This window comes from Lagenorhynchus albirostris, chromosome 1, assembly GCF_949774975.1.
Source record: "Lagenorhynchus albirostris chromosome 1, mLagAlb1.1, whole genome shotgun sequence".
NCBI classification, from domain to species: Eukaryota; Metazoa; Chordata; class Mammalia; order Artiodactyla; family Delphinidae; genus Lagenorhynchus; species Lagenorhynchus albirostris.
In genome coordinates this window covers 36,116,101-36,140,742 of record NC_083095.1, presented here as the reverse complement: position 1 = coordinate 36,140,742, position 24,642 = coordinate 36,116,101, and the positions used below count along the sequence as shown (strand labels likewise).

The window sequence follows — 24,642 nt, the reverse complement described above, 5'->3', positions numbered from 1 at the left end:
ATATTCCAACATTTTGTCTTGTTGACTGATCTTTTCCATTCCTGACGTAAACAGAACATTAATCTTCAGGTGTTTTTTCTGGTGTACTTCATCTTCTATCCTTGTCTTTCCCTTCTTTATAAAACCCATGCTTAGTAATCTGAGGTCATGAGTTCATGAATCAGAACACAGATTTATATCTGATATTATAGTTAATTTAGAAATAATTTGTATTTGCTATTTGAACACAGACACAGGTTCAGTTATTTGCTTTCTTACTCCTTTTAAGCCTTTTTGTCGCCCTCTCCTTCAACTTTGTTATTCTCAGCACTAATGAAGAATTGATCGCTTTGCCACTGATGGTGTTATTCTAAGTTGTATGATGAAAGTTTTTAGGAGACAGTTCTAAAGGTTCCTTAATTCCTAGAAGATCATACATCTATGAGCCGGATTTTTTTGTGTGTGTTTGTTCAGTTTCATTCCAGTGTTTACATCTTACCCTATAGCTTTGGAGAGAAGAATTTCATTTGGTACTTCTAATATATGATATGGTCCAGTGACTTCTAGAGTTACCAATAAATAATGTTTTAGCAAAGTAAACATGTATTTTGTTGCATAATTTATAAGCTAAATGTTTACATTTTCTTCCTTGAACTACAGAATACCAGAAGGCCCCATTGATCAGGGGCCAGCTTCAGGAAGGGTTCGTGCTTTAGAAGAGCAGCTTGTGAAGGCCAAAGAACAGATTGAAAATTATAAGAAGCAAACTAGAAATGGTAGGTAACAATACATTGTTTTTCCTCTTCAGTATGTTGGCATTAGCACAAATAATTGAAAATTTCCTTTCATCAAAATGTTGGAAATGCTGATGCTCTCTATTCTTTGACTGCAGGTCTTGGGAAGGATCATGAAGTCCTAAGGAGGAGGATTGAAAATGGAGCTAAAGAGCTCTGGTTTTTTCTACAAAGTGAGTTGAAGAAATTAAAGAATTTAGAAGGAAATGAACTCCAAAGACATGCAGATGAATTTCTGTCAGATTTGGGACATCATGAAAGGTACTACATTTACATTTCATTTGGGGTTTAGTAAAGATTATAATCTAAGAATGGGAAATGGGAACTTTTGTTAATTTCCCTGCTGAATGGTAAATGATACCTACCATGTTTAGAAGCAGTAGAGTACCTGAGGGCTCAGTGGACAATAATTGCCAAATGTAGTTCATCACCAGAAAATATTATTTTAAATGAATTTCTAGAAATCTTTATACCCTAAATAAACTCAGAAGATAGTGGTGTCAGCCAACAATGCATTAAAATGTCTTCTTTAAACTTCCTTATTATACAACCAATATTTGAAGTGACATGTACAGTTTTACATTACAGTACATTCATTGGAACTCATACTGAGGCTGTCAGTTATGTTTCTAACTGAAGCATTGAAAACTTTAAAATAGCAACTTTTTAGGGCTTCTAGTGAAAGGGTAATAAGTTTTTGATAAAAAGGAGCACTCTGTTAATTGCTCTTCCATTTAGTTGCTAGAAAGAAGAACCTGAAATCTGCCTAGTTAAATTTGTTCCTCTTGTTTGCACATTTCTGAAGATATGGAGTTTATCCTCCATAGGAAAGGACACGTTTCGGTGTTGGTGTGTTCATGCAGAACAAAATGTACCTGAGAATCATTATAGATATGGAAAACCTGTCCTTAGGCCTATTATTTATGCAAGTCTGTATTCCCAGTAGGATTCTGTTGGCAATTACTGTCTCATTCGTGAACAATAGAAGAAAACTTGTTGTATTAACACAACCTACCACTATGAAGAGGAAAAGAATTACCCACCACCAACAGATTCATATATATTAACATCATCAGCATTATTGTAGTGATTTTGAAACATTGCTCTGCTGTTTTAAGTGAAATTACAAATAAAATCTGTCAGTTTATTGGAATCATTTTAGCATTAGTGAATCTACAGCAATAAGATGGCATAAATTTCAAGGGGCATTGACTTATTAGGCCACAGATCTGGCAGTCCCTTTGAAATTTTTAGCTTAGCTTGCAATCAAGCCATACTTAGACCACTAGACCGAATACTGACTAATTCTGTCCTTAATGCTTCTCTACCCTAAGCTGATTCTAGGCACCAAAGTTATGTTATTTGGAGCAGTGTGCTTGTGTGCTTTGCTTATTGCAGTTTTATAGGAAAGTGTACATCTGAAGAGGATTTGAGTTGGGAAGCCTGTAGGGTATTTAAAGGATAATTTTGGCTCTTGACTACTGATAGAATGTTTAATTTTAAAGTTTGAGTGATTTAATTACTTGAGTATTTCATTGTTTGGTCTCTTCCAAATTAAAATAATTACTTATAAATTATTTTGTGCATATATTTTGTGACTATATGTAGAAATTGGAAAACACGTACAAATGAAAGTGTTGGGCCCTGAAAAGTTGATGTAAATCAACGTTAAGTTTTTTGTGAGTTCCGGTTTAAATACATTATGTTTCTTGACACTACCTTTTAGTAAATGTTAAATAATAATATTTCACTGAAAACAAAAAAGGAAAGGTACCCAAAATATCCAAGTCGATCTCTTTTGCTGTCTTAAGCAGAAATTATAATGAACTTGGGATACAGCTTCGCAGGGTAGTACTTTAACTCCAGGCAGCCAGATTAAAATGCAGTGATACAAATAATGAGCAAAGGACAACCAAACATTAGAGAAATAACCTTTAAAGTAATGAATGTACAAATAGAGAGGATTTGTATGTATGTAGAATATGCCGTCTTACTGGTAATTTCCAAGATAAGTGTAAGAATTAGAATTAAAAGACTTTTGTTTGTCTCTCGTGATTTTTACAGTACACAAAAATCCCCATTTTCTTTTTACACTTGCCCAAATCACAGTGTACAAGTTGTCTCTGGACTGCCTGTATTCTCTGAAGAATCAGAGGTTGAGTCTATCAGTTTTCTTGTTCAGATTTCCCTTTGAATCACTCATCATTTTTTGGTTTAGAAAGACATCAGTTATAGAGAAGTAACTTATGGGCTTTTGTTTCTTCAGAAGGCGTTTCTTTCTATCTTAGAACTTTGTTCTGATAGAAACACTGATCCTCCTCTTTTTCCTTTCTAAATCAACTTTATTGTGGCATAATTTATTTACAGTAAAATGTACATATTTTAGTCTGTAGTTCTGTGAGTTTTGACACATGCTCATAGTTTTGTAACCACCACTGCAATCCAGATGCAGAACACTGCTGCCACCCCAGGAAAATTCCTTCTGCCTCTTTAGAGTCAGCACTGCCCCACCCCCACACCAGTCCCTTGCAGTCACCCAATCTGTCTCCTGCCCCAATAATTTTACCTTCTCCAGAATTTTATGTAAATGCAATCACGCTATGTAGTTTTTTGAGTGTGGTTTCTTTTACTTGGTATAATGCATTTGAGATTCACCCATGTTGTTTTGTGTATGGGTAGTTCATTCCTTTTTATTGCTAAGTAATATTCCATCGTATGGATCTACCACAGTTAGTTTATCCATTCACCAGTTGAAGCACATTTGGGTTTTCATTTTTTTGGCGATTATGTATATATAAAGCTACTGTTGACATTAACATACACGTTTTTTGTGGAAACATGTTTTCACTTCTTTTGGATTAATACATAGGAGTGGGTTCGATGGGTCATGTATGGCAGTTCCTTAGGAACTGGGCCGCACAGCAGGAGGTGAGCGGTGGGCGAGCAAGCAAAGCTTCATCTGCCTCTCCCCATCACTCACATTACTGCCTGAACTCCCCTCCTCTCCACCCTGTCTGTGGACAAATTGTCTTCCATGAAACCAGTCCGTGGTGCCAAAAAGGTTGGGGACTGCTGATGTATGGAGTGAATGTTTAATTCCCTAAGACATCGCCAAACTGTTTCCCAAAGGGTAGTATTATTTTGTATTCTCATCAGCAGTGTGTAAGAGTTCCAGTTGCTCTGTATCCTTGTTGCACTTGGTATTGTCAATTTTTACATTTTCCTCCTACCATTCTAACAGGAGTGTAGTGGTATATCATAATGGTTCTCATTTGCAATTCCTTACTAATGATATTGAGCATCTTTTAATGTGCTTAATTGCCATCCATATATCATCCTTGGTAAAGTGTCTTTTCCAAATCACATGCTTAATTTGGGGGAATTTTTTTTCTTTTTATTGAGCTATAAGCATTCTTCATTTATTCTGGATACAAGTCTAACTGGTGCATTTTAGAAAGCTCATTCTGAGAGCTGTGTGAAGCAAAGTCTGTTGTCAGGAAATGAGAAAGATTTTACAGAAGTCCAAGTAAGTGATAATGAGCTTCTGGACCTGGGTAGTTGGTAGTAGGAATAGAAAGGGATAAATGCATAAAAAATGGAAGCTGCAGAACTTGGTAACTGATCTAATATAGGGAGATGGGGGACTCAAAAGTAATTGAGGACTTGTAATTTCCTGGGAGGACAGCTTTCATAAATGGACATCATTGTTTCTTTTGTAATAACTTGGCTTTTTTCCCTGAAAAAGTGTAATCTCCTGAGGACTGGAACTCTAACTTCAGTTTCTTCTCTACCCTGCAGTACTAAGCACTCATTATTTAGTTAGTGTTCAGTAAGTTATGTCTTTTTTATTTGCTGGGGAGGCATGTATGTGCATTCTTTGATTATTTCACACTCTACTTTGTACCTCCTTGTAAAAATAATCCTGTTCCATTGAAAGATTTATGAATATTATGCAACTAAAGAAAATTAAATAATTGAGGTAAAAATATTCTCCTGTAATTGAGAATCCCAAAAGGTATGAAGGGCAAGTTATAGGAGTAAAGTCATTTACCTCTGAATAAAACTGGAAGCTCCAATTAATTTTAACAGTGGGTTCTGCAAAACAGAGAGTATCTATTAGAAGTCAAGGATATATAGGGAAGGAAATGGGCTGATAGGAAGCATGATGGGACTGGAAGAAAACCTGACATAGAAGGATTTTTGTACTCAGTGCCCTTGACTTCATGTTTGACTTGCTTTGGAGGATTTAAGTGATTCCTGTATCTAAAAGTAGTCTTGAGACTTCAGTTATATATGAATCACTAAAAATAAAACTATCATAGTGTTTCTGATTTGGAGTGTAATTCTGATTCTAAGCAATGAAGTATGGACTTTCTTTTAATTGAATGTGAATGATAAAAAATAATGTTGCTTACCAAATACATCCAATTGTTCGTTTACATTTCATGGACTGTTTGCTCAGTAGTTTCTTAAATGCATCTAAAAATTTGTTAAAATTCTTCAAAAAGTAATACACCATACCTAAAGTATATAAATCAGAAATCCTTTTATATATGTTTATTAGTGTATATTAGATTTCTTTTTATATGTGTGAACAATATGAATGGTTTATTGCACTGTTATTATGGAAGGTATATTTTAACTAAGTCAATTTTAGGAGCAGAACTCTTATTTATTTTCTAAATAAATTTCCTAGCACCCTAATATAAAAAACTAAATGTTGAGTAAATCACAAATATTGCTAATGTCCTCAATTGTCATACTAAGTAGAAAAATTTAGTTTCCAAACATTTTAACTTGTAAAGTCGTGGTCATAGATACTATTGAAGATATTTGAAATTCAGTACTTATCATCTGATAAATAGAGGCATATCTCACAACAGTCTCTTCTCAGCACATAGGTAAATTAGAAAGTAGGGAAGCCAAAAGTGCTCCGTCCGAAATTGTTAAGAAATTTTGTGTGTCATTGTTGTTACTGTAGTGCTTTTCAAACTTCAGCAAGGCATCAGGAGCACCTGGAGAGCTTCTTAAAATACAGATTGCTAAATCCCATCCTCAGAGTTCCTGATTCAGTAGGTCTGGAGTGAGGCCCGAGAATTTCCATTTCTAACACATTCATAAGTGATGTTGAAGTTGCTGGTCTTTGAGAACTAAGGCTCTACAGAATCCCTGGTTCTCTTTATGCGTTCACCACTGATAGAGATTGTCTAGGTTTCTTGGAAAAAATCACATTTCTCTGTAGATTAGTGGACCTATCTGTAAACTGTGGGGAAAGACTCTTCTTTTGCTCCCCACTTGATGCTGTTCCTTTTAGTGAGGGGACCATATTTCTTTTCTAGAATGTGGCCCCCACTGTTCATTACTTAAAATACCTGTCACTAATGCAGCTTGGATGCCAAGTATCATATTTGATATGGGATTCAGCTCACCTGAGATTTTTAGCAAAATGCTATTGACCTGATTAGCCTATTACTTGAGAGCTAGTATCTAGTAGAGCTTGATCACTGCCTGCTGCTACAGTTGGGTGATCAACTGCTAGTTAATTAGCAATATTCTTTGTCTTTTAGAAGGTTTTTTAAGAATTTAGAGGTGCTGCTGGTATAATAAATAAATACAGAGTAGCATATTATTATTACCTGCTGTATTGATCTCAAGCATTAGTATTATTTGATTTTTCAGTTGATGATTTCATTCTAATGACTGTATGTGACCACACTTCTTAGTAATACAGTCACATTTACCTGGTGCTTTTGATATCATTGATCATGAATTGACCCTGGCCTGTCTCTTTGAAATAGCAAGTGGGAAATCAGCAATTGAGAGTGGTTATTTTTGTCATTATGGTTTTATTATTTATGTAGTAGTTGTAGGCTCAGTGCTTGGATTTACAGCCTCATAGATTTGGCCCTCAACCTCTGAGGGTGTCATGAAGAGTTTGTCTTACCACGCTGTTTGGTTGTCCAGAGATACATTTAACTTAATCCTTGTCACTTTGGCTCTTTTTGTCATCTTTATGGTGCCAAACACCAGTTTATGAAATAGTTACTGGAGTTGCTTCTTTCTTATTTTAAATTATATTAATTATTAAAGGACAGGAGGGCTCACAGGACTGATGAGCTATTTCTCAATTAAGTTGACTGAAACTATTGAGAAACAATCTAGTAAAGTAGCAATCTCATCACTCCTGCCTGGTTTGCATCATCTCATTATCAGTAATATGTAAAGCAGCTTTGCTAAGACTGAGATCAGCTGTGTTTCCAAAATGATGAATGATACTTATGGCTAATTAAGCTGATTGGCTTTTTGCTACTGTGTGTAGGGGACTATGTAACAAAAGCACTTCAAATCAGATAAGGGGTACAATATCTGACTGGTTATAGGGCAAGATTGGTAGGTTAATAGCTTATGGATCTATTTGATCAGAATTGCTGGTCATAACCATTGTGGTCCAGTAGCTTGTGTTTTCACTCTCTTTATAAGGTGGACTCTACTCAACAGTCTTTGAAAGGTCCAAGAATTGAAATTTTCACTCTTGAATAGTTTTGCGAACCTTCAAATCTATTATTCTTTGTTTTTTGTTTCATTACATACACACTTAATTTCTTTGATGTGTGATTTAATTGATTCTTACATTAAGCTGGAATGTAGGTACTCGTTCTCCAGCTTTTAATTCCTTTGGACAAAATGTTTTTGTATGATTGTTTTTCTACTAAGGAATCCAGGCTTATTTTTAAGTGGTACTAGAACATTTCTCTTAATATCCTTGGACAAAGGGAGACATTGTCATATGAAGTGGTCCTTATTCTGCTTATCACTTAGTTTCTATCAGCCAGATTGTGATTCTCCATCTTGTGTTAGGGAACACTCTCCCCTAAAATAAAATTTGCATTGGGAGGAGAACCTACAGGTGGAAAAGAATGTCTCATCTTGTGGCCCTAGTTCTGTTTTGCCTGCCCCCACCTTACATCTCCTTGGGTGTGGTTTCCAAACTCAAGAATTATTTTGACATTAAAAATAACACTTACTGGGCTTCCCTGGTGGCGCAGTGGTTGGGAGTCCGCCTGCCGATGCAGGGGGCGCAGGTTCGTGCCCCGGTCCGGGAGGGTCCCACATGCTGCGGAGCAGCTGGGCCCGTGAGCCATGGCCGCTGGGCCTGCGCGTCCAGAGCCTGTGCTCTGCAGCGGGAGAGGCCACGTCAGTGAGAGGCCCGCGTACTGCAAAAAAAAAAAAAAAAAAAAAAAACCTACTTACTAAGGATTTCCTACATGCCAGTCACTGTGATAAAGGCTCTCCATTCATTATCTTATTTTGTCAACATAGTAATATTGATAGCCTCCTCATTTTATAAATAAAGTTATACTCAGACCTAGAGAATTTAGATAGCTTACGCAAGTAAGTGGCAGAGCTGTTATATTCTAAAATCCTTTCTCTTAATTGCTAAATACTTCTCTGAGCTTTATTTTTCTCTTCTACACGTGGAGATATAATTGCTGTATTACAGCATTGTGATGATTAAATGTGGGAAAATATATAAAACACTTTCCACAGTCACTGACACATTGTAGGTTCTGGTAGACTCTACTCAGACCTGCACAAGGAAAGTCCTGTAAGAGGATATAAATAGAAAATTCTTAGATCCTCCAAGGAAGGCACTGGTAAGGGGAGATTGTCACAGTGCTCAATAGGAAGATCTGGAACCTAAACATAAGCCTAGTGGACATCACTCACCAAATAGCATAATTATTGCCTTATGTGGTAGTATGAGCTGTATTTGTTGTTGCCCTCCTGGACTCCTCTCCACCCATGTGAGCTGTCATAATGGTGGTATTCTAAAATTCCTGCTGAGACAACATGGGAGGCAGTGGGAGCATTGTCTGCCTGTCTGTCTCCTGGTCACATTTTTATCCTTTGCACTGCTTACTTCTGCCCCAGGAGCAAACCAAAGTATTGCCCTTGATCCATATTTACCTATGGATTAGGCTCTGTGGTGTAGCCTCCCTTAGTCACATTTACTTTAATAAATGTCAGTTCCTTCACCTTGGACTTTTCTTCCTTGAATTATATCTGCTCTGTGCTGGCCCTCAGGGAGAATTTCCCTCTTCAACATTTTGAATAAGGTATAAGCAAAATACTCTGCTTGTGGTTCTTCATTGGCATAATTGAGACAGACTAGAACATTTAAAAAGAGTTTTGTGAATATTAAGGTATAAAAATAGGAAAATTAACAGAAAATACGAAGAACATAAATGTAGCCCAGTTTTTGAAGAAGAGGTTTTGATGCCTGTCATAGCTGGCTTTCTCTTAGAGTCACAGATGTTGGTCTAGTCTATCACTTATCTTCAGGCATGTGTATTCTACCCTCAAATGAATAGCACTATTCTGCTGGTACTTTGCCTGGGTTTGTATTTCTCAGGCTTTTAATACCTCAGGCCTTTAGATTCACCACCCACGTCCTAGATTTTTTGGTATCTTCATAGTCAAAACCAAGACATCCAGTTTACCAGCTTGAGGGATACCTCTAGGAGATTTAATTTGAGAATGGAGTCACTGAAAATCCGGAATTTCTGTAGAATGGTTTTCAGGCACCATGTTTCCCAATAATGGGCCAGAACTGAAACTTTCTGTTTGATTATCCTCATGTCTTTGGCTAAAAGGTGACAAATTTTGCAGGATGGTAATGTCTAAACATTATTGGCTTAGCAAAGAACTACAGCTGACCCTTGAAAAATGTGGGGGTTACGGGCACCAATCCACTGCACAGTAAAAAAAATCCACGTATAACTTTTGTCTTCACAAAAACTTAACTACTAGTAGCCTACTGTTAACCAGAAACCTTACTGATAACATAAACAGTCGATTAACACATATTTTGTATGTTACATGTATTATATACTGTAGTCTTAAAATAAGCTAGGGAAAAGGAAATGTTATTAAGGAAATCATAAAAAAGAGAAAATACATTTACAGTACTGTACTATCTTTATTGATACTGGAAGTTTATGTCCTCTGTTTACAAGATGAATTGTCTGTCAGTACCTACATCTATATTGTCTTATATGATACAAAACACTGAAGATATTATTACTAACATTAGAAAGCAAAAATGAAAAGATAACATGAAAAAAATGCATTTATGTGCAGCTATAACAATACATGCATTATACCTGTAACAGCAATGATTGCTTTAAAGGAGGTAGTGTAATCAATATGATTGCTTCATGGTAGCCTAGCCTATACACTAATAAATGAATTGTTTTAAAATTTTTATGGCATACAGTTTTACAATCATATTCATAATACAGTATTGGAAACATTGTTAAATTTAAAAAAAACACTTACCTATGATGATCGGCTGATATGCAGTTTCTCCAGCTATGAGGAAGGCATACTGTATGGTAATGTAATTTTTTGAAAGCAAAGTTTTAAAACAGTAAGAAAACTAACACATTATTAATTTTATATTAAATTATAGAATTTAATGCCTTTATGCCTATGTAAGGATAGACTGGTATCTACATATATTTTATACATTCATGATATACCTAACTTTTTCTTAATTTTTTCAATATTTCTAGACTGCAGTTCATCTGTGAGTTTAAATTGTCTCAAATCTCAAAAAATTTTTCCGATATTTATTGAAAAAATTTGCGTATAACTGGACTCGCACAGTTCAGACGGTGTTGTTCAAGGGTCAACTGTAGGTTGAATTTAAAGTCATTTCCTGGGCTTGTCTTCCTTACATGGTCTCCACTGGGGAGGCCAAGAAAAAAAGTTTTACAAAGGAAGCTTAATTTTAGTTGACTGTTGGAATAGAGTGACTTATACTGTGGCTCTGACCGCATTATCATAAAAAATTAGTGTACTATTTTTGGTCTTTGGTCTTCTAGTTATAAAGTGGTTATTCCACTTTCTTGACAGATATTGGGATAAATATAAATAACTGATTGCTAAGACTTAGTAGTGATGTAACTTGGTAAAAACATTCACTTTTATGTTTTCTAATTTATTAAAATATACAGAGATCAGCTTTCATTCCCAGTGGTAAAGTGATGGCTTGATTACTATGACATGAAAGCATAAACCATGTCAATTTATATATTTCAAAGAATTTTCCCCTCTAAATTACACCTAATGTAGTTTTTTACCTGCTTGGGGCTATATACTGATTGTCATGGAATGTAGTGCTATTTGTCTGTGTGTGTGTGTATCTTTAATTTAATGTAACACCATGCAGAGCATATTGAATTTCCTTTATTCCTTCAACAGGCATTTGCTGATAGACTGGTTATTTATCCCACTGTACTACATCTCCAGAAACAATACTGCTATTTAAAGTTGAGACTTTCAACAAGTTTTGTGATCACTCCTATTTGATGGGTAGGAAAAAGCAAATGACCATGTTTGGATATGATGAAACCTATGAAATGTGAAAAATAATGGGTGTGATGAGAGTAACGGAAAAGAGGCCTATAAAACTGAGAAAATAACTTAAATAAACTTCAGCTTAGCCCTGTAACACCATTATAAGGAAAGACATCTCCTGTGTTTCCATGATCAACTCACACAATTTCATGAGTGGTAACTTTTCTCACGGCAACTATAAACTAATACCATAGGCTACATAATAGCCCATAGGGGCCTCAGTTTCATAATCTGAAAAAAACTTGAACCTCTGTTCAGTGTGTAAGACTGTAAGTTAGTTTCTTAAAGGAGGCAGTAAGTTGTAGATGTGGTTTTTCCAACTAAAATTACTCCTTTTCATGAAAGAAATGTTTTGAATCTTAGGTGGGAATAATATGAAAACAGATAAAGCATCACATATTAGACTCTTATCCTATTTTAAAAGGGTAAACATGGAAATAGTCAAGCTGTGAAGTGTCCTGTGCATGGATAATGTTGACGCATTGAACAAATGCCTGAAATGCTTCACAGATGACCCTGTTATCCCAAAGCATTGTATAAAGCTATTCCACTGTTAGTTGGATGAATATTCTAAACTGTGGCTATGATTTTGAATTTTTATTTGCATATTACTAATAGTTTTGTTTTACTCAAAGGGGCTATTATCAGGTATTCTCTGTTAACCGTATGTAGTTCTGATAATTTTCTATGATAGTAAATAAGACTTTAATTATTTTTCCAGTGGGCTTCCATTGCTTTGCTCCTAAATGGTTTATCATCTAGTTAAGAACCAGGAATAGAAGAGAACTGAGACTATGTCATGTACTCCTAGATAAATCACAGTTGTTGAGGGCTGGTTTCATCGTCTGTTAAATGAGTCCTCACTGATCAATCCCTTTCTTCAGGGTGCTATAAGGCACTGAGTATTGGGTCATTTTTCTGACTGGCTGTCAGTCCCACATATTACTGTCACCCTCATACCCAATTGATCTTTCCTCTTAGTTGTGGAATTATTAGTAGGTACTCTTCAGACACAAGGTAAAAGTTCTGAAGCAACTCTCTGAGGCATTCTAGCATAAATAGCAATGTCTTAGTCTGTTTGGCCTACTATGACAAAAAAGTATCATAGACTGCGTGGCTTGTGAACAACAGAAATTTACTTCTCACAATTCTGGAAGGTGAGAAGTTCAAGATCAAGGTGCTGGCAGATTTGGTGTCTGATGAGTGCCCTCTTTCTGCTCCATAGACAGTGCCTTCTCACTGTGCCCTCGTACAGAAGAAGGGGCTAGAGAGCTCTGTGGGGTCTGTTTTACAAGAGCACTAATCTCATTCATAAGGCTCCACCCTCATGACTTAAGCACTTCCCACACGCCCCACATTTGAATACCATCACACTGGGCATTAAGTTTCAATGGATGCGTTTGGGGGAGACACAGACGTTCAGTCTGTAGCAAGCAGCCACCACATATACTACTTTGTTTGTATTATCACTAATCCTTTTTTAAAAACTGTGTGGAAGGTTTTATAATACTTATTTTAAAGTGAAGAAACTATGTCTCAGAGATGTCAAAATAACTTTCCTAGGACACAAAGCTGGTAAGAGTTGGATCCCAAACTGAGAGAGAGATCTGTCTGGCTCTCAAAGCTCTTTTTCCTCTGATTCAAAATCTTTCTGATTTTGCATATTTACAGTGAACAGAGTCCACATTTTTGTACTCCAGACCCCTTACTTTGATATTTGTTGGTGCATAACATTTTGATTGTTGTACATATAACATACAAAATATGTGTTAATTCTGTTTATGTTATCGATAAGGTTTCCGGTCAACAGTAGGCTATTATTAGTTAAGTTTTTGGGGATTCAAGAGTGATATGCAGATTTTCAACTCTGTAGGGGGTTCAGCACCCCTAACCCCTGAGTTGTTCAAGGGACAGCTGTATACTTTCTGATAAATAGAAATAAATTTCTAACTTTATAATTTTCACAAGCAAATAACACATACTTATAAGCATTCCCAGAACAGAAGAGTTAATATAAAGTGCAGAGAAGGGCTAAAGCTGGAGTTATTACTAGTTAAGGATTATTCCCAGAAATTCTCTAGCACAAAATTGGATTTGTGGAAGGTAAAAATTCTGAATATTATCTCATCTAAAATTCTTGAAAATTTTTGCCACTTTTTCATTCAGTTATCTATTCAAAGATATATACTGAACATTTTCTATGTGATCAGCACTGTTCTAAATGCTGGTTTGGGAGCAAGGAGGGGAGTTTGAAAAATACCCTGCTGCCATGGAGCTTAAATTGTAGTAGGGGGAGAAAGATAATAAAATAAAGAAGTAAATGATATATATTAGAAGATGATAATTGCTTGGAGAAAAATACAGCAGGGACAGAGGAGAAGGAAAAGCAAGGGATGTGATGCTGACTGGGTGTTGAATTTTTAAGTGAGATAGTCTGGATAGCCTTTTGGGGAAGGTGACATATGAGCAAAATTTTGAAGGACATTTGGGTGAGCCATGTGGATGGGTATCTGGGAAACCAGCATTCCAGGGGAAGGAGGAGCAAATGCAAAGGTCCTAAAGTAGGAACATGGCTGACATGTTCAGAGGTTAGTAACAAGACTATGTGGCTGAAATAGAGTAAACAAGGAGGACAGTAGTAGAAGATGAGATCAAAGAGGTAAGGGAGGAGGAGGAGGACATGTTCAGAGGTTAGTAACAAGACTATGTGGCTGAAATAGAGTAAACAAGGAGGACAGTAGTAGAAGATGAGATCAAAGAGGTAAGGGAGGAGGAGGAGGAGCTTCAAGATGGAGGAGTAAGACACGGAGATAATCTTCCTCCCCACAAATACATCAGAAATACATCTACACGTGGAACAGCTCCTACAGAACACCTACTAAACGCTGGCAGAAGACCTCAGACCTCCTAAAAGGCAAGAAATTCCCCACGTACCTGGGTAGGGCAAAAGAAAAAAGAATAAACAGAGACGAAAGGATAGGGACGGGACCTGCACCAGTGGGAGGGAGCTGTGAAGGAGGAAAGGTTTCCACACACTAGGAAGCCCCTTCGCGGGCGGAGACTGCGGCGGGGGGGGGGGTGCTTCCGAGCTGCGGAGGAGAGCGCAGCAACAGGGGTGCGGAGGGCAAAGCGGAGAGATTCCCGCACAGAGGATCGGTGCCGACCAGCACTCACCAGCCTAAGAGGCTTGTCTGCTCACCCACTGGGGTGGGCGGGGGCTGGGAGCTGAGGCTCAGGCTTTGGTCAGATCGCAGGGAGAGGACTGGGGTAGGCAGCGTGAACACAGCCTGAAGGGGTTAGTGCACCACAGCTAGCCAGGAGGGAGTCCAGGAAAAAGTCTGGACCTGCCGAAGAGGCAAGAGACTTTTTCTTCCCTCTTTGTTTCCTGGTGCGCGAGGAGAGGGGATTAAGAACGCCACTTAAAGGAGCTCCAGAAACAGGCGCAAGCAGCAGCTATCAGCACGGACACCAGGGACAGGCATGAGACGCTAAAGCTGCAGCTGCCACCACCAAGAAGCCTGTATGCAAGCACAGGTTACTATCCACACCCCCCTTCTGGGGAGCCTGTGCAGCCCGCCACTGCCAGGGTCCCGTGATCCAGGGACAACTTCCCCGGGAAAACGCACGGCGTGCCTCAGGCTGGTGCAACGTCACACCAGCCTCTGCCGCCTCAGGCTTGGCCCGCATTCCGTACCCCTCCCTCCCTCCGGCCTGAGTGAGCCAGAGCCCCCGAATCAGCGGCTCCTTTAACCCTGTCCTGTCTGAGCGAAGAAAAGACGCCCTCAGGCGACCTACACGCAGAGGCGGATCCAAATCCAAAGCTGAACCCCGGGAGCTGTGAGAACAAAGAAGAGAAAGGGAAATCTCTCCCAGCAGCCTCAGGAGCAGCGGATTAAATCTCCACAATCACCTTGATGTACCCTGCATCTGTGAATACATGAATAGACAACGAATCATCCCAAATTGAGAGACTTTGGGAGCAACGATATATATATATATTTTTTCCCTTTTTCTCTTTTTGTGAGTGTGTATGTGTATGCTTCTGTGTGTGATTTTCTCTCTATACCTTTGCTTTTACCATTTGTCCTAGGGTTCTGTCGTGTTTTTTTTTTTCTTTTAGTATAGGTTTTAGCGCTTGTTATCATTGGTGGATTTGCTTTTTTGGTTTGGTTTCTCTCTTCTTTCTTTCCTTTTTTTAAAAAATTTATTTAAAAATTTTTAAAATTTTTTACTTTAATAACTTTTTAATTTTATTGTATTTTATCTTCTTCTTTCTTTCTTTCTTTCTTTCTTTTCTCCCTTTTATTCTGAGTCATGTGGATGACAGGCTCTTGGTGCTCCAGCCAGGCATCAGGGCTGTGCCTGTGAGGTGGGAGAGCCAAGTTCAGGACATTGGTCCACATGAGACCTCCCAGGTCCACATAATATCAAACGGCGAAAGCTCTCTCAGAGATCTCCATCTCAACGCCAAGACCGAGTTCCACTCAATGACCAGCAGGCTCCAGTGCTGCACACCCTGTGCCAAACAACTAGCAGGACAGGAACACAGCCCCACCCATTAGCAGAGAGGCTGCTAAAATCATAATAAGGCCACAGACACCCCAAAACACACAACCAGATGTGGACCTGCCCACCAGAAAGACAAGATCCAGCCTCATCCACCAGAACACAGGCACTAGTCCCCTCCACCAGGAAACCTGTACAACTCACTGAACCAACCTTAGCCACTGCGGACACCAAAAACAACGGAAACTACGATCCTGCAGCCTGTGAAAAGGAGACCCCAAACACAGTAAGTTAAGCAAAATGAGAAACAGCAGATGAAGGCGCAAGGTAAAAACCAACCCGACCTAACAAATGAAGAGGAAATAGGCAGTCTACCTGAAAAAGAATTCAGAATAATGATAGTAAAGATGATCCACAATCTTGGAAATAGAATGGAGAAAATACAAGAAACGTTTAACAGGGACCTAGAAGAGCTAAAGAGCAAACAAACAGTGATGAACAACACAATATATGAAATTAAAAATTCTCTAGAAGGGATCAATAGCAGAATAACTGAGGGAGAATAACGGATAAGTGATCTGGAAGACAAAATAGTGGAAATAACTACTGCAGAGCAGAATAAAGAATATAAATGAAAAGAATTGAGGACAGTCTCAGAGACCTCTGGGACAACATTAAATGCACCAACATTCAAAATATAGGGGTCCCAGAAGAAGAGAAAAAGAAAGGGCCTGAGAAAATATTTGTAGAGATTATAGTTGAAAACTTCCTTAATATTGGAAAGGAAATAGTTAATCAAGTCCAGGAAGCACAGAGAGTCCCATACAGGATAAATTCAAAGGGAAACATGCCAAGACACATATTAATCAAACTATCAAAAATTAAATACAAAGAAAAAATATTAAAAGCAGCAAGGGAAAAATAACATACAAGGGAATCCCCATAAGTTTAACAGCTGATCTTTCAGCAGAAACTCTGCAAGCCAGAAGGGAGTGGCAGGACATATTTAAAGTGATTAAGAGGCAAAACCTACAACGAAGATTACTCTACCCAAAAAGGATCTCATTCACATTCGACAGAGAAATTATTAAAACCTTTATGGACAAGCAAAAGTTAAGAGAATTCAGCACCACAAAACCAGCTTTACAACAAATGCTAAAGGAACTTCTCTAGGCAGGAAACACAAGAGAAGGAAAAGACCTACAATAACAAACCCAAAACAATTAAGAAAATGGTAACAGGAACATACATATCCATAATTACCTTAAATGTAAATGGATTAAATGCTCCAACCAAAAGACATAGACTGGCTGAATGGATACAAAACAAGACCCGTATTATATGCTGTCTATAAGAGACCCACTTCAGACCTAGGGACACATACAGACTGAAAGTAAGGAGATGGAGAAAGATATTACATGCAAATGGAAATCAAAAGAAAGGGGAGTATAATTCTCATATCAGACAAAATAAACTTTAAAACAAATACTATTACAAGAGACAAAGAAGGACTCTACATAATGATCAAGGGTACAATCCAAGAAGAAGATATAACAATTGTAAACATTTATGCACCCATCATAGGAGCACCTCAATACATAAGGCAAATACTAACAGCCGTAAAAGGGGAAATTGACAGTAACACAATCATCATAGCGGACTTTAACACCCTACTTTCACCAATGGACAGACCATCCAAAATGAAAATAAATAAGGAAACATAAGCTTTAAATGACACATTAAACAAGATGGACTTAATTGATATTTATAGGACATTCCATCCTAAAACAGCACAATACACTTTCTTCTCAAGTGCTCATGGAATCTTCTCCGGGATAGATCATATCTTGGGTCACAAATCAAGCCTTGGTAAATTTAAGAAAATTGAAATTGTATCAAGTATCTTTTCAGACCATAATGCTATGAGACTAGATATCAATTGCAGGAAAAAAATCTGTAACAAAATACAAACATATGGAGGCTAAACAATACACTACTTAATAACGAAGAAATCAAAGAGGAAATCAAAAAATACCTAGAAACAAATGACAATGAAAACACAACGACCCAAAACCTATGGGATGCAGCAAAAGCAGTTCTAAGAGTGAAGTTTAGAGCAATACAATCCTACATTAAGAAACAAGAAACATCTCAAATAAACCACCTAACCTTATACCTAAAGCAATTAGAGAAAGAACAAAAAAACCCCAAAGTTAGCAGAAGGAAAGAAAGCATGAAAATCAGATGAGAAATAAATGAAAAAGAAATGAAAGGAAGGATAGCAAAGAACAATAAAACTGAAAGCTGATTCTTTGTGAAGATAAACAAAACTGATGAACCATTAGCCAGACTCATCAAGAAAAAAAGGGGGAAGACTCAAATCAATAGAATTAGAAATGAAAAAGGAGAAGTAACAACTGACTCTGCAGAAGTACAAAGGATCATGAGGGATTACTACAAGCAACTATATGCCAATAAAACGGACAACCGGGAAGAAATGGACAAATTCTTAGAAATGCGCAACCTTCCGAGACTGACCCAGGAAGAAATAGAATATATGAACAGACCAATCACAAGTAATGAAATTGAAACTGTGATTAAAAATCCTCCAACAAGCAAAAGCCCAGGACCAGATGGCTTCACAGGTGAATTCTATCAAACATTTAGAAAAGAGCTAAACCTATCCGTCTCAAACTCTTCCAGAATAAAGCAGAGAGAGGAACACTCCCAAACTCATTCTATGAGGTCACCATCACCCTGATACCAAAACCAGACAAAGATGTGACAAAGAAAGAAAACTACAAGCCAATATCACTGATGAACATAGATGCAAAAATCCTCAACAAAATACTAGCAAACAGAACCCAACAGCACATTAACAGGATCACACACCATGATCAAGTGGGGTTTATCCCAGGATTGCAAGGATTCTTCAATATACGCAAATCAATCAATGGGATACACCATATTAAGAAATTGAAGGAGATAAACCATATGATCATCTCAGTAGATGCAGAGAAAGCTTTTGACGAAATTCAACACCCATTTATGATAAAAACCCTCCAGAAAGTAGGCACAGAGGGAACTTACCTAAACATAATAAAGGCCATATATGACAAACCCACAGCCAATGTCATCCTCAATGGTGAAAAACTGAAACCATTTCCACTAAGATCAGGAACAAGACAAGGTTGCTCACTCTCACCACTATTACTCAACATAGTTTTGGAAGTTTTAACCACAGCAATCAGAGGAGAAAAAGAAATAAAGGGAATCCAAATTGGCAAAGAAGAAGTAAAGCTGTCACTGTTTGCAGATGACATGATACTATACATAGAGAATCCTAGAGATGCTACCAGAAAACTACTAGAGCTCATTAGTGAATTTGGTAAAGTAGCAGGATACAAAATTAATGCACAGAAATCTCTTGCATTCCTATACACTAATGATGAAAAATCTGAAAGTGAAATTAAGGAGACACTCCCATTTACCATTGCAACAAAAAGAATAAAATATCTAGGAATAAACCTACCTAAGGAGACAAAAGACCTGTATGCAGAAAATTATAAGACACTGATTAAAGAAATTAAAGATGATACAAATAGATGGAGAGATATACCATGTTCTTGGATTGGAAGAATCAACATTGTGAAAATGACTCTACTACCCAAAGCAATCTACAGATTCAATGCAATCCCTATCAAACTACCACTGGCATTTTTCACAGAACTAGAACAACAAATTTCACAATTTGGATGGAAACACAAAAGACCCCGAATAGCCAAAGCAATCTTGAGAAAGAAAACAGAGCTGGAGGAATCAGGCTCCCTGACTTCAGACTATACTACAAAGCTACAGTAATCAAGAAAGTATAGTACCGGCACAAAAACAGAAATATAGATCAATGGAACAGGATAGAAAGCCGAGAGATAAACCCACGCACATATGGTCACCTTATCTTTGATAAAGGAGGCAAGAATATACAGTGGAGAAAGGACAGCCTCTTCAATAAGTGGTGCTGGGAAAACTGGACAGCTACATGTAAAAGAATGAAATTAGAACACTCCCTAATACCATACACAAAGGTAAACTCAAAATGGATTAAAGACCTAAATGTAATGCCAGACACTATTAAACTCTTAGAGGAAAACATAAGCAGAACACTCTGTGACATAAATCACAGCAATATCCTTTTTGACCCACCTCCTAGAGAAATGGAAATAAAAACAAAAATAAACAAATGGGACCTAATGAAACTTCAAAGCTTTTGCACAGCAAAGGAAACCATAAACAAGACGGAAAGACAACCCTTAGAATGGGAGAAAATATTTGCCAATGAAACAACTGACAAAGGATTAATCTCCAATATTTACAAGCAGCTCATGCAGCTCAATATCAAAAAAACAAACAACCCAATCCAAAAATGGGCAGAAGACCTAAAAAGACATTTCTCCAAAGAAGATATACAGATTGCCAACAAACACATGAAAGAATGCTCAACATCACTAATCATTAGAGAAATGCAAATCAAAACTACAATGAGATATCATCTCACACTGGTCAGAATGGCATCATCAAAAAATCTACAAACAATAAATGCTGGAGAGGGTGTGGAGAAAAGGAAATCCTCTTGCACTGTTGGTGGGAATGTAATTGATACAGCCACTATGGAGAACAGTATGGAGGTTCTTTAAACAACTAAAAATGGAACCACCATATGACCCAGCAATCCCACTACTGGGCATATACCCTGAGAAAACCAGAGTTCAAAAAGAGTCATGTACCACAATGTTCATTGCAGCTCTATTTACAATAGCCAGGACATGGAAGCAACCTAAGTGTCCATCAACAGATGAATGGATAAAGAAGATGTGGCACATATATACAATGGAATATTACTCAGTCGTAAAAAGAAACGAAATTGAGTTATTTGTAGTGAGGTGGATGGACCTAGAGTCTGTCATACAGAGTGAAGTAAGTCAAAGAGAAAAACAAATACCATATGCTAACACATGTATATGGAATCTAATAGAGAAAAAAAAAAAAAAGGTCATGAAGAACCTAAGGGCAAGATGGGAATAAAGATGCAGACCTACTAGAGAATGGACTTGAAGATATGGGGATGGGGAAGGGTAAGCTGGGACAAAGTGAGAGAGTGGCATGGCCATATATACACTACGAAATGTGAAGTAGATAGCTAGTGGGAAGCAGCTGCATGGCACAGGGAGATCAGCTCGGTGCTTTGTGACCACCTAGAGGGGTGGGATAGGGAGGGTGGGAGGTAGGGAGATATAAGAGGTAAGAGATATGGGGATATATGTATATGTGTAACTGATTCACTTTGTTATAAGGCAGAAACTAACACACCATTGTAAAGCAATTATAGTCCAATAAAGATGTTTTAAAAAATAAATGAATGAATGAATGAATAAATAAATAAATAAATAAAAAGAGGTAAGGGAGGCCATATTGTCTGGAGCCTTGTAGGTCAAATTAGTAACTTTGGGTTTGACTGATTGAGATGAAGAGTCAGTTCAATAAAAGCAAAGGAGTAACATCATTTGACTGATATTTTGACAGGATCTGGCTGCTACATTGAGGATAGACTGTAGACGTTGGCAAGGGTGGAAGCAGGGAGACCTGTTCAGAGGTTACTGTAACAATTCAGGTGAGAAAAGTGGTGGCTCAGTTGGTAGCAATGCCAGTGGTGATACTTGTTCAGAGCTTGGCGAAATGTTTGCTGATGGGTTGGTAGGGAGTGTCAGAGAAAGAGAGGAGTCTTGCTTTTTACTTTTCTTTGTTGGTAAATGCAAGTCATAGCTTTTGTTTAATGTAATATAAATGAAACCATCTCCACCAGCGGTCAGTATACTGGGTATTTTAGTTTACTTTGCAGGAAATTGAGCATGTTGTAATTGGAACTACTACGCAGGATGGGAAAGTATCTTAACAATCATTTTATTAATTTAGAGGAAGAATTGTCAAATTATAGCCTCAGGACCAAATCTGGCTCATAGCCTGGTTTTGTGAATAAAGTTTTATTGGAAGACACACACTTTTTTTTTTTTTTTTTACATCTTGTCTATGGCAGCTTTCCTGCTACAAAAGCAACAGAGGCCCACAAAGCGTAGAATATTTACTGTCTGGCCCTTTATTGAAAAAAGTTTGCTGACCCTTGGTTTCGACCGTTGGGTAAGAGTTGTGCCAAAATTTTCCTCTGATATTTTTCCAAGTATGAAGAAGAAATTTAAGAGGGGACAGGAGGTGACAGTAGAGAGAACAAAAAGGTAATATTCAAATGCTGTCACCAATGTATTTCTCTCCCTTATGTTAATCTACCTATTTCTTTGCTATGGGTATCCAATTTCCCCTGATCTCTGACGTGCTCTGTGTTGGGATATAAGTGCACATAATTGGCCTGGGGCGGGGGGGCGGGGCTGTTGAGAAGTATGTTCTTCTCAACAGTAAAGATTTACTATAGGAATGAATCTCGGCTGCTAGAGACTACACTGTTGAATTTCACAGTCTTGATAGAAAATAAAAAATGAGTACCAGCATCAGTGTGAGCATCAATCTTTATGAAGAATTTGACTCTCTTTTTATGACTTTGTGTAATCCTGTGATGAAATACAAATAAGTTAGACCCACAATGTTGTTTGCTTTTTATAGGTCTATAATGACGGATTTATACTACCTCAGTCAAACAGATGGAGCAGGTGATTGGCGGGAAAAAGAGGCCAAAGATCTGACAGAGCTGGTCCAGCGGAGAATAACATATCTTCAGGTAAGAAGGTTAGGTTAAGAAATTAACTTGAGTGAAAAAAAGGAGAATCATAATAAAACTAAAAGTAAGAGTTGCTGTTGGTTTTTAGTCTTCCTAGCCCTCACTTTTTGAAAGTATTTGTTCACTCATTTTACCTATTTATTCAAAAAGACTGTATGTTACTCCTTGAGTGGAATACAAAGATAGCTAAAAGAAGGTCCCTGCCCTAATGGGGGCTACTTCTGACACACGGACATACAAAAACTACAGTGCAAAATAGGAAGTGCTGCATTTATGTGAGAGATTAGATGAAATGCTCATTGGAGGAACCTGTCAGGGATAGCTATGTGGAAAAGGTATTATTTGAACTGAGCTGTAAAGGATAATTAGGTAGGATTTACACACCCAGAAATGGAGAAGAGCATACTAGCTGGAGCATATGATGTAAGTAATGGTCCATACCTGGGAAAGAACAGTACAGGAACCCAATGAGAAATAGAATATTTTAGTTTGTCTGGAGTTTTGGTTGTGCGAAAAGGAGGGTTGGAAAAGGTAGGTTTGGGAGCCAGATTGCAGAGGTCCTTGGGTACAGGTTAAGCTTTATAGTGCATAAGCAGTAAATGGTTGCTGAACGATTTTATTTATTGTATAAACATCATTATAACAACAAATGGGAAATATAAATCAAGGGTAAACTCCAAGTCCCAGGCCCTTTAAAATATATGCTCTTCATTTTTTGTGTGTGTTCTCTTCTAGCTCTTATTAATATGCTTACCCAGTGTTACATATTTGTAAGGATAGTATTGATTTACTTTTAAATTTTGTTTTTTGCTTAATACGCCATAAGCTTTTTTCTATTTTGGAATCACAACCTGCTTTTGAAAGATTTGTATACATAAGAGTGGCATGATGAGAGTGCTGCTTTAGTGATATTAATCTGAAAAGTAGTATTTTGCTTGAACTGGATTCATTGTAAGAGACTAGAAGCAAGGAGAGCGTTTAGGATACGAGGACCATACTGAAGCCGAGAAATACTGAGGTGTGTAGCAGTTTGCATTGGAAGTGAAGAGACAAATTTGAGAGAGTTTGGGAAGATCAAATTGATAGGCCTATCCAAGTAGCCGAAGGAGCTGGAATGAATGGGGTAATGTGTCATTAACTGAAAAGAAACTTAAATCAGGGGAAAACAATGTATTAGTAAATAGAATTTAACACTCCAAATGCTTGAAGTTGAAATGATCGTGCTCATCCTTTTCTAGTACTATTGATGGTATATATACTTTCTGTGTATAATCACTCTGTTTTCCTTTTAAGGTTAAGGTGCTTTATAAAAGCAAAATAATAGCCAGTGACTTTATTCTGTATATTTTAAGATGCACATTTTCCTATACTTAAATAGGAAAAAGCAGAAAATCAGGTGTTTCAAGAGTTCGTTAAAAACGAAACTGATCTTGGCATGATTTCTTGGTCTCATACCCCCATGGCCATTCATCAGAGGTGTCTGTAGAATGAGAAACACTTGCCTCCTGTAGGGAAGAGGTAATTATCTCCTATCAACTAGAACCTCATTCAATGAACTGTAAACAGCTGGTGGCTCAGAACTATCATCCTCATTTGAAATGGAAATAACTCTGGTTTCTGAGTTTCTTCCATTTCCACATATTCATTAAATTTTCACACCACAAAAGTTATATTTAAACTATGATTTGGCCATAGTTTAGCACCACCCCCAACCCACCAGTAACAAGTACCTGCCACTTGCTTTAGTTTCTTTTTTCCTCTTGGTTTTTGAGTGGCCAAGTGTTTTCACCAGTAGTGTGAATTTCATCTTCTATGTGCTGATTTCTGTGGTTCTGTCTTAGAAAATTTCACTTGTAAATCATGCTAATGATTTAAAATTATATTGGCTTTTTAAATCTTTCAGACTTACAGTAAAACATTGTTTCACATGGACTTTAACTTCAGTTTCAAATATTAATTAAGAAATGCTTACTTTCATGCTTTTCTTTTTTTTTATTGGAAAAGAAAATGCAAATTTTTAATATTAAAGGAGATGGGGAAAATCTCAATAGGAAAAGCCATATTTTAGAAAAATATTTTTCTTTAAATATTCAATGTATTTACAATCATTTTTTCCATTTTTGAGGTTAAGAACTGTATTTGTAATGTATGATTTTT

At 37.4% G+C, this 24,642-nt stretch overlaps 1 protein-coding gene across 7 annotated transcripts in view; it reads left to right on the top strand.

Moving 5' to 3' along the window:
- The window catches only part of FUT8 (fucosyltransferase 8), a 314,298-nt gene that overhangs the window by 206,391 nt on the left and 83,265 nt on the right, over positions 1-24,642 (top strand). For all 7 annotated transcript variants that reach the window (XM_060141031.1, XM_060141067.1, XM_060141048.1 and 4 more), the window contains 3 exons: positions 640-755; positions 872-1,034; positions 22,371-22,485. In XM_060141031.1, coding sequence (XP_059997014.1) covers positions 640-755; positions 872-1,034; positions 22,371-22,485 — 394 coding nt within the window. The remainder of the gene's footprint in view (positions 1-639; positions 756-871; positions 1,035-22,370; positions 22,486-24,642) is intronic.